At 59.8% G+C, this 9,731-nt stretch overlaps 2 protein-coding genes across 2 annotated transcripts; one reads left to right on the top strand and one right to left on the bottom strand.

Moving 5' to 3' along the window:
* Positions 1-292: 292 nt before the first annotated feature.
* Positions 293-7,278, top strand: PITPNM1 (phosphatidylinositol transfer protein, membrane-associated 1; the record flags this gene model as incomplete). Its single annotated transcript, XM_009077077.1, has 20 exons — positions 293-544; positions 630-944; positions 1,440-1,535; positions 1,619-1,726; positions 1,837-1,898; positions 1,976-2,220; positions 2,528-2,717; positions 2,820-2,927; positions 3,022-3,164; positions 3,400-3,578; positions 3,917-4,087; positions 4,283-4,429; positions 4,519-4,667; positions 4,731-4,841; positions 4,988-5,104; positions 5,301-5,449; positions 5,547-5,696; positions 6,263-6,446; positions 6,691-6,819; positions 6,931-7,278. Coding segments are annotated over 20 exons (3,353 nt in total), but the record flags the coding sequence as incomplete, so codon positions are not given.
* Positions 7,279-8,285: 1,007 nt separating this feature from the next.
* AIP (aryl hydrocarbon receptor interacting protein) lies at positions 8,286-9,725 on the bottom strand. Its single transcript, XM_009077076.1, has 4 exons — positions 9,598-9,725; positions 8,930-9,106; positions 8,699-8,840; positions 8,286-8,612 (listed from the first exon to the last, which is right to left on the bottom strand). Exons 1-4 carry the CDS (start codon positions 9,685-9,687, stop codon positions 8,407-8,409), a joined length of 615 nt encoding a protein of 204 aa, XP_009075324.1. The 5' UTR covers positions 9,688-9,725; the 3' UTR covers positions 8,286-8,406.
* Positions 9,726-9,731: the final 6 nt, after the last annotated feature.

The following is a 9,731-nucleotide window of genomic DNA, read 5'->3' as shown; positions in this document are numbered from 1 at the left end:
TTGCCCAGAGAAACTGTGACTGCTCCATCCCTCTAAGTGTTCAGACAAGGCTGGAGTTTGCAGCAACCTGGGCTAGTGGAATGGGTCCCTGCCCATGGCACGGGTGGAACTGGATGGACTTTAAGGTCTCTCCCAACTCAAACCATTCCAGGATTCTATGATTCTAGACTCTGGGATTTTGGGCTAGAAAGTGTTTGCTGCTGGCTGTGTTTGGCTCGTGGGAATAGTTTGAGCTGATTTTTGATGCATTTTTCCTTGTTCTTCTACCTGTGTGCTCTCACTGAGTGCTGAGGGGTGACAAACACCATTCTCCCCACAGACACCATCGACATAGTGCGTGACCCCATCTCCCCAGGGGAATACAAGCCCGAGGAGGATCCCAAACTCTACCACTCATCCAAGACGGGTCGAGGCCCCCTGGGAGATGACTGGCTGGAGAATGCAGCAGCCAGTGGCCCCCTGATGTGTGCCTACAAACTCTGCAAGGTGGAATTCCGCTACTGGGGAATGCAATCCAAGATCGAGCAGTTCATCCACGATGTGGGTGAGTCCAGAGCTATGGAATGCTGGGGGGTAACTTGGGGAGCTGTGCCAAGCTTGCTGCCCACCCTCTTCTTTTCCCTCCTCAGGTCTGAGGAAGGTGATGCTGCGTGCCCACCGCCAAGCCTGGTGCTGGCAGGACGAGTGGACGGACCTGACGATGGAGGATATCCGGCAGCTGGAGGAGGAGACAGCACGGATGCTGGCACAGAAGATGGCCAAGTGTAGCGAGGCTGAGGAGCCCCCCATGGCTGGGGCCAGCCCCGAGGGGCGGCCGGAGCCGGAGGGACCCAGTGGGCAAGAGGGGGGCGAGTTGCAGGGGGAAACCGATGCCTCCCCCGACGATACCTTTGCCAAGCAGTGGTCCACATCTTCCCGGTCTTCCTACTCTTCCCAGCATGGAGGTGAGAGACAGGGTCCTGCATGGGTGGGATGGGGATCCCAACACCCTGGATGCTGCTGTTCTCCATAGGAGATGTGTCAGGGGACTCTTTTCCCAGGCTTGGGTCTCCTGGGAAGAGGTTTGAGTAACCCTGGGAAGGGCTCCGAGTCTCCTGGAGGGGCTCTGGTGACTCAGGGGTGGCCCTAGGTCTCCTGAGTGGACTCTGGATGACCCTGGGCATGGCCATGGTCTCCTGAAGGGGCTCTGGGTAACCCAGGGAAGGCTTTGAGTGACCCAGGGATGGCCCTGGATGTCCTGGGGGAGCTCTGGGTGACCCACAAATGGCCATGGATCTCGGAGAGGATTCTGGGTGACCCAGCGATGGCCTTTGATCTCCTGAGGGAGCTCTGGGTGACCCACCGATGACCGTGGATCTCCTGGGGGAGCTCTAGGTGACCCAGGAATGGCCCTGGATCTCCTGGGGGACTCTGGGTGCTGACCCCCCCATCTGTGGCAGGAGGAGTGTCTCCTCAGAGCCTGTCGGAGTGGCGGATGCAGAACATCGCCCGGGACTCCGAGAACAGCTCCGAAGAAGAATTTTTTGATGCCCATGGTACAGGCACTGGCTTGGGGTGGGCTGGAGGTGCAGGCACAGGGGTGCTCCCTTCACCCACACTACTCTCCCTGCCTCCACAGAGGATCTGTCTGACAGTGACGAAGTCTTTGCCAAGGAGATGACCAAGTGGAGCTCCAACGACTTCTTGGACACGCTGGAGCGGCCAGCAGAGCTGGATGAGGCGCTGGGTGAGCACCGGCAGGGGCTGCAGCCCTAAAGCCTGGTGTGGGTGTCCTGGAAGGGGGCTGATTCCCACCTGGAGCCCCAAACTGGGCTCAATGGGGCTGTGTGCTTGCAGGGGATGGAGCCAGTGCCGCCAAGGCAGATGGTGAAGGATTGGGAGCATCAGGCTTCTCCGAGGTGCGTGTCCCATGTCCCCTCCTTCCAGCTGTGCCCCCTGGCTGTGCCCCCCAACTTCAGTGCTCTCCTTCCTGCAGGGTGGCACGGCAGAGAGCACGGAGCAGATGTGCCGGATCCACGCACTCTTCCTCATCCTCCACAGCGGGAACATCTTGGACCAGGGAGCGGGCGAGCCGGGCTCCAAGCAGGCAGATGTGCAGACACTGGCAGCCACCTTTGATGCTGTCACCCGTGTCCACTTCCCTGAGGCACTGGGACACGTGGCACTGCGCCTGGTGCCCTGCCCGCCCATCTGTGCTGCAGCGTATGCCCTTGTCTCCAAGTAAGCATTCCCAATGGGAGAGGAGGGGACCAGGGAGCTGGTGGCCTTGGGGAGGGGACTTTGCTTCTCCTAGGGAGGCATCCAGAACAAGGGGTGGGATGGGATATGGTTAATTCCTGGTGCAGCATGCATGGGATTGGGATGGGGATAACTCCTGGTGGAGCATCCCAGGACAACCAAACGTCATGGGATGTGAAGGGACGGCATGGGATAACTCCTGGTGCAACATCATGGGATGAACAAGCACTGTGTGGTGGGATGGGGACATTGGGACAGCCCTGTTTATGCTCCCTATGTCCCCCCTCAGGCTCAGCCCCTACAGCCACGACAGGGACAGCCTGTCCAGCAGCCAGGACCACATCCCTCTGGCAGCCCTCCCACTGCTGGCCACCTCCTCAGGCAGCTACCAGCATGCTGTGGGCACTGTCATCACCCGTGCCAACCAGGCCTATGGAGCCTTCCTGCACTCCGGGGAGGGCGCTGGCTTTTGTGGCCAGGTGAGGTGGGACTGGGGGAAACTTGACTATGGTATCCAGCTGAGTACCCCTGTGGGGAGGGTTCATGGTGTGTCACCCCCTTCATGGTGTGTGTCCCCACAGGTGGTGCTGCTGGGGGACTGTGTGGGTGGCATCCTGGGATTTGATGCGCTGTGCCGGAGCCGGGCGGGATCAGGGGGCAGCCGGAGCAGCAGCCGCCGGGGCAGCCTGGTGAGTGTCAGCACCCCAACACCCTCTGGGGAGTGTTTGGGGGTGCAGTGGGAGCTAAGAGGGGTCCGGGTGTTTGCTGTCTCTCCCCCTGCAGAGCACAGAGCCCATCTCCCCAGAGCTGAGCAGCGGTGGGGACCCGCTGGCTGATGGGACAGAGGGAGCAGCGGGATCTGCCCAGGCCAGCCCCAAGATCCTGGGGACACAAGGGGACAGTCAACAGCAGAGCTCCTCAGGCAGGTGAGCCCAAGGGAGATGGTTAACATCCCAACTAATCTTGTGCTTTATGGAAAGGGTGGAATTCCCATCTGCTCCAGGCTGGGAAGGAGCATTTCACATGGGCTGGCTGCCCTGAGTGGGTCTTGCTGGAGCTCCTCTGGGATAACAGGACTATACTAAGCATGGCTTTGCCCCTGGGATGGTGGGAGCAGGATGGTGTCACCTCTGCCAATGCCTGCTGTCCTTGCTGTCCCAGCCTGCAGGCCAGTGAGGCCCCACTGGAGGCAGAGGCACCCCGGAGTGGCACCTCAGCGCCAGATGGGGCAGAGGGTGCCAGCAGCCGTCTCGACTTTAAGGTGTCTGGGTTCTTCCTCTTTGGCTCTCCACTGGGGCTGGTGCTCGCACTGCGCAAGACTGTCATGCCTGCTCTGGATGGTGAGGACACCCCCAGCCCCTGACCCTTCCTGCAGGGCTTAAATCCCCTAGTCGTGCTCCCCCTACCAGCCTGAGCCACCCAGGACCTCCTCAGAGAGCTCTGCTTGGGTTTGGGCTCCTCACATGCCCAGCCATGGCTGTGTGGTTGTTGTTGGTGATGTTGTCCCTGCTCTGTGCCAGCCCCAGCCCATCCCTGGTGTGCTAAATTCCCTCCTCATTCTTTCCTCTCGCTGTGTTTTGCTTTACCCCTCCCTGTTGTTTTGCTCCTGGTGCCCCCCAGCCCTCATGCCTCCTCACCATGCCATCTGGGCACCCCTGACCCCTTCTCTGTGCCACAGTGGCCCAGCTGCGTCCTGCCTGTGACCAGATCTACAACCTCTTCCATGCTGCTGACCCCTGCGCCTCTCGCCTGGAGCCCCTCCTGGCCAAAGCCTTCCATGCTGTCCCTCCACTCAGCGTGCCACGCTACCAGAAGTACCCCCTGGGTGATGGCACCTCGTCCCTGCTGGGTGAGCACATCCCCACCATGCTGGTCCTGGGCACCCTGGGGTTGTGTTGGGGTCTCCAGAGCATCCACAGCACTGCAGAGCCTGGCTGGGTGAGGGAAAGGGATGTGCAAGCCCTTCCCACCCCTCTGGGGCTCTGCTGGAGGAGTGTCCTGGGGTAGTGGTTGTCTCTGGGGGCTCACCCATCTCTGTCTACAGCGGATGCCCTGCAGACACACTCTACCCTATTCCTGCCCAAAGTGGACATGGCCCCCCCTACCCCCACGGGCAGCTTTGGTGGCTTCTGGAGGGGCAACGAGTCAACAGAGACCCCCACTCCTGCCAGCACCAGCGAAGTTGTCAAGAGTAAGTGCCATCCCTTCCCATGTGTGCACCTCAGGATGCACAACCAGGGATGAGGTCTGGGAATGGCTTCATTTCATCTCTTCCCACAGTTCTGGAGCGCTGGTGGGGCCCAAAGCGCATTGACTACTCTCTGTACTGCCCTGATGCCCTCACTGCCTTCCCCACCATCACCCTGCCACACCTCTTCCATGCCAGCTACTGGGAGTCCTCTGACGTGGTGGCCTTCATCCTGCGCCAGGTACGGCGGGGACGGGAGCCGAGGACGGCGGCGGAGGCTGAGCGGGGTCTGTACCATCGGCAGGTGATGGAGAAGGAGGGGCCACATCCGACAGAGAGTGAGGAGAGTTCCATCTACAGCCCTGCTTTCCCTCGGGAGAAGTGGCAGCGGAAGCGCACCCAAGTGAAGATCCGGGTATGTGGCCCATGGCCAGCGGGAGCCCACCCAGGGCAGACTGCAGCCCTGGGGCGGTGCAGCTGGGAGGATTCCAGGACAATCCCACAGTCCAGCGGGGTCCCTGTGCCACCCCAGGGGCTCCCTGGGGAGCTGTGGCCCCACAGAACGTGAAAGCCACCCACCGAGCCTGCGACGTGATCGTGTGTGAGGGCAAAGCGCAGGTCCTCAGTGGACGTTTCATGTATGGACCCCTGGACGTGGTGACACTCACTGGGGAGAAGGTACTGCTGGGCTTGTGGGTGTCAGATGGGGAGGGGTGTCCAGGACAGGGCATGGGGCTGGTGTCACCCATGGTAGGGGAAGGACGTGGTGAGCAAGACACCGTGTGGGATGGTGGGAGACAGTCGTAAGGATGTGTAGGTGGCAACACGGCCAGATGTGGAGGTTCAGCCCATGCCCAGCCCATTTCCCCCCCAGGTGGATATCTACATCATGACACAGCCGCTGTCAGGGAAGTGGCTGTACTATGGCACTGAGGTGACAAGTGGCAGTGGGCGCCTGACCTTCACCATCCCTCTGGAAAAGGCTCTGGCCATCGGTATCTACCCTGTGCGCATGGTGGTCAGGTGAGGTGTCACCTCCGTTCCTCCTCCAGCCCTTCTGGCAGTTACACCATCCCTTGGCAGCAGAGCTGATGCTGAGCCCTCACCTTTCTCATCCCAGGGGGGACCACAGCTATGCTGAGGCATACCTGACCGTGGTGGCCCCTGGCACCGAGTCTGTTGTGTTCAGCATCGATGGCTCCTTCACTGCCAGTGTCTCCATCATGGGCAGCGACCCCAAAGTGCGGGCAGGGGCTGTGGATGTTGTAAGGTGAGTGCCCTTCAGTCTGGGGGACAATCTGCCCCTCTTTCATGGTGTGGTGACAACCCAGCTGGAGGGTAGGGGTGGGTGTTAGAGCAGGGACAAACTGGGGGCTGTCCCATCACCCCATTGGCCAGAGAGTTGACACAGCATCTCTATGCTGGTGCTTTATTGTGGAAAATAATCTCCTCTGGTTTTGGATGTGATACCCACAGCTCTGCTGTGCATTTCCCTTGATAAAATCACAGAGTTATTAAAGCTGGAAAAGACCTCTGAGATCATTAAGTCCAACCTATGACCTAACACCACCATGTCCACTAGACCATGGCACTGAGTTCTACATCTTATTAAACCTCTCCAGGGATGGTGACTCCCCCACCTCTCTGGGCAGCCCATTCCAGCATATAATCACCCTTCCTGTAAAGAAATACTTCCTAATGTCCAACCTATCCCTGGGAGCAGGGAGGTTTTGGAGGCAGCACCCACGAGTACTGTGTTGGGAGCTGTCCAGTGGCTTCCTGCCAACAAGACTGTCCCCACATGGACTCCTGGCAGCCACCCATATCCCCTCGTAGGCACTGGCAGGACTCAGGGTACATGATCATCTATGTGACGGGGCGCCCCGACATGCAGAAGCACCGGGTGGTGGCCTGGCTCTCCCAGCACAACTTCCCCCACGGCGCCGTCTCCTTCTGTGACGGGCTCACCCACGACCCGCTGCGCCAGAAAGCTGCCTTCCTCCAGAGCCTGCGCACCGAGGTGGGCACAGGGATGCTGCCAGGGCGGGACAGGGAGCTGGTGGCAGGGTGGTATGGGCTGTGCTGGTCTTGTGCCTCTCTGCATCCTGGTGCTGGGAGCTGTACCACACTGCCACGGTGGAGCTGGCAGCCTCTCAGGGCAGCTCTCAGCCATCCCTTGGAACACGAGGGTGTCCCAGCCCCTGGGTGTGGCTGTCCCTGTGGGAAGAGTCTTTCCCTGTCCTAATGCTCCTGTCCCTGTGCAGGCAGAGATCTCCATTGTCGCTGGCTATGGCTCCACCAAGGATATCTCCGTGTACAGCTCGCTGGGGCTCACGCCAGCACACATCTACATCGTGGGACGGGCTGTCAAGAAGTTCCACAACCAGTGCCAGGTATGGTGGTGGTGGGGCTGGGAACAGGCTGGGAATAGAGGGGCCAATGATTGACCCCACCAGCATGTGATGCCCGCGGCCACCAGCTCACACTGCCCACGTGTCCCACAGTTCCTCTCCGAAGGCTACGTCGCCCACCTGGCCCAGCTGGAAGCAGCAGCTCTGGCTCACTCCCCCAAAGGACCCCCACGACCCGTGCTGGGCAAAGGCACCTATGGCAATCCGGCACCTGTAGACTTCCTCCGGAAGCAGAGCCAGCTCCTGCGCTCCCGGGGCTCCAGCCAGGCGGAGCGGGAAGGGGGACCCTCCTCAGCTCCCCCCAGCTTGTCCCGGGCCAAGCCCCGCAGCATCAGCTTTTTGAGTGAGGGTGGTGCTGCCACATTCCCCCTCCACCACATCCCTGATTTCCCAGCCAGGAGCACCTGGGGCTGGAGCCGGCACTGGGCCATGAGCCTGTAGGAAGGAGATAAGGGTGCTGAGTCCCCTGAGACTGGGGGATGCTGGGAGAGGTGCTCTGAGCCCCCCAAGGGCCAGAGCGATCCCCTCAGGGCTGAGCCACCCTGGGTCCCCCCTGGTCCTTTGGGGCTGTTGGGCAGTACCCAGTGTGGTCTGCACCCTGGGGTCCCTGTCCCTGTGCAGAGCTGGGGCACTGTGGCTGTTCCCCTGCTCTCCACCTATTTATTTTGGTCCAGTGTGGTAGGGCAGGGCTGGGCTGGGCTGAGGTTCCAGAGCAGTTCATCTGTTCCCCATTTCGTTTTGGTGTTGAATAAAGAGATGTTACAAAACACTGGCGCCCGCGTGTCTGCTCTGTACCCACCGCCCACAGACCTGGCACCACGGCTGTCACCCACCGGGAAAGCCCTGGGGAGCCACCAGGGACATGGAGTCATGCAGGGAGGTGACTCAGGGGCACAACAGTTGGGTCACGAGCAATTTAGGACAGGGTAAAGAGCCTGGGGGGTGTGGGCTGTGGGCTATGCTGCCCATGCCCTCCCCCTGCCCTGTTCCTTCCTTTCCAACTTTGTTTTCCCTCATTTACCTCTAACAGAAAAATTATGTAGTGACTAGGGTCTGTGACTCGTTTTACTTGAGTTTATCTTGTCATAGCATGACCAGAAGTTTATAGAGATAGCAGGAACAAGCTGTTAGTCTATATAAAATATTCCTGATGCTGACATGAGAGGAAACACTGGTTTGGGATGATAGCAGCAGCCTGGAGCAGTGACAGCAGCGTGGCACGAGGGAGAACAGGCATGATGGGGTTGGAGCCGGGGCCAAGGCCCGGCACCATGGCCCCTGTGGCCACCATAGAGTATAAAAACATCACATAAGGGATAAAAGTTGGCAGGGAGCAGCAGGCTGGAGCTCGTGTCACCCACACGTCCCTGGTGCGTAGATGAGCAGAGTCTACAGCCCAGCAAAGAGCTTCAACCACACAAGTGCCTGGCAGTGTCCTCGGGTTGTGGCGAGCTCCAGGGCACTTCCACTGCCTTCACGTAAGTAAAATCTGTATTAAACATTAATAAACATCCATGACCATTCCACATGTGGAATATCTAAAAGGCCCTGTCCCGCGGGCGCTGGGCTCTACTGGGAGAAGATGCCCTTGAAGCGGATCTTGTCCTCGGCGTCCTTCTCCCGCAGCCGTGCTTCCAGGCTCCGCAGCTCCTTGGACACCACGGTGCGCAGCGAGGGGTCGAGGGACAGCACCTTGGCGAAGTCAGCCTGTGCCTCTGCCACGTTCCACACGGCTGCGTGCGCCTTCCCCCGCTTGAAGTAGGCTTTGACGTTGTCTGTGGGGAGAGAGCCGGGGGTCAGCAGAGCACTGCGTCTCCCCAGTGCCCCCCAGACTCCTCCAGGATGTCCCGAGGCTTCTTACCCTCATACTTGTTGAGGATGGAGGAGCAGTGATCCAGCACTTCATAGTACTCCTCACACTGCAGCTTGCACTGGCAGTAGTTTAAGAGCAGGGGTGTGATCTTCTGGTCCAGCTCGATCCAGTCCGGGGAGCCTGGCTGCTCCTGCATGAGACAGAGCAGGGAAGAGTGAGGGGCAGCCCCCACGCCTGGCATTCCAAGGGGTATGCCCATGTGCATCCAGGGAGACCCACCTTCATCTGCAGGTTCTTAAGGCAGGCGATGGCATCGTAGTATTTGGCAGCTGCCTCGGGCACCTTGCCCTGGCGGTACAGCTCGTTGCCTTCCTTGTGGATCAGGGGCACAGCCTGGAGCTTCTCCTCATCCGTCATGGCCCATGGGTCCTGCTGGTAGGAGCCAGGCGGCTCCACCTGCGAGCACCGTCATGGAATCATTTAGATTGGAAAAAGCCCTCTAAGATCAAGTCCAACCTTTAATCCAGGGTTGCCAAGCCCACCATTAAGCCATGTGCCCCATATGCTTTTGGACACTTCTGGTATAGTGACTCCACTGCCTTGAGCAGTTTGTGCTAGGGCTGGACAACCCTTTCCATGAAGGAATTTTCCCTAATATCCAACCTGAACCTCCCCTGGTACAGCTTGAGGCTGTTTCCCCTTGACCTGTCGCTTATTCCCCGGGAGCAGAGTCTGCCCTCCCCAGCCTGGCTGCCAGGGAGCTGTAGAGAGCGACAAGAGTCTGCCCTCCCCAGCCTGGCTGCCTGGGAGCTGTAGAGAGCGAGGTCACCCTCATCCTCCTTTTCTCCACGCTGAGCCTCCCCTGCTGCTCCAGATCCTTCTCCATCACAGCAAAGCCCCAGTCCCAGGGCAGAGGTGCCGGTGGCCACCACGAGCAGGTGCCTCACCTTGAGCACCTCGATGTCAAAGATGAGGGGCTGCGGGTTCTTCTGCAGCTCGTCGAGGTCGGGGTACCCCAGGGAGTAGTGCTCGTGCATCTGGGCGATGCTGCAGCAGTGTCGCTGCCCTTCCAGCGGGTCCT

The sequence above is a fragment of the Acanthisitta chloris genome, unplaced genomic scaffold, assembly GCF_000695815.1.
Source record: "Acanthisitta chloris isolate BGI_N310 unplaced genomic scaffold, ASM69581v1 scaffold16446, whole genome shotgun sequence".
NCBI lineage: Eukaryota > Metazoa > Chordata > Aves > Passeriformes > Acanthisittidae > Acanthisitta > Acanthisitta chloris.
The sequence above is the reverse complement of the archived record's forward strand: the minus strand, read 5'-3'. Positions and strand labels throughout refer to the sequence as shown.

What these genes read in the sequence shown, in the direction of transcription:
- AIP (XM_009077076.1), bottom strand. Translation starts at nt 9,687, where the DNA reads ATGCACGAGCACTACTCCCTGGGGTACCCCGACCTCGACGAGCTGCAG. An exon ending in TTAAGAACCTGCAGATGAAG is followed by an intron (nt 8,841 to 8,929) that starts GTGGGTCTCCCT and finishes TGTCTCATGCAG; the next exon opens with GAGCAGCCAGGCTCCCCGGA. An exon ending in CATCCTCAACAAGTATGAGG is followed by an intron (nt 8,613 to 8,698) that starts GTAAGAAGCCTC and finishes CTCTCCCCACAG; the next exon opens with ACAACGTCAAAGCCTACTTC.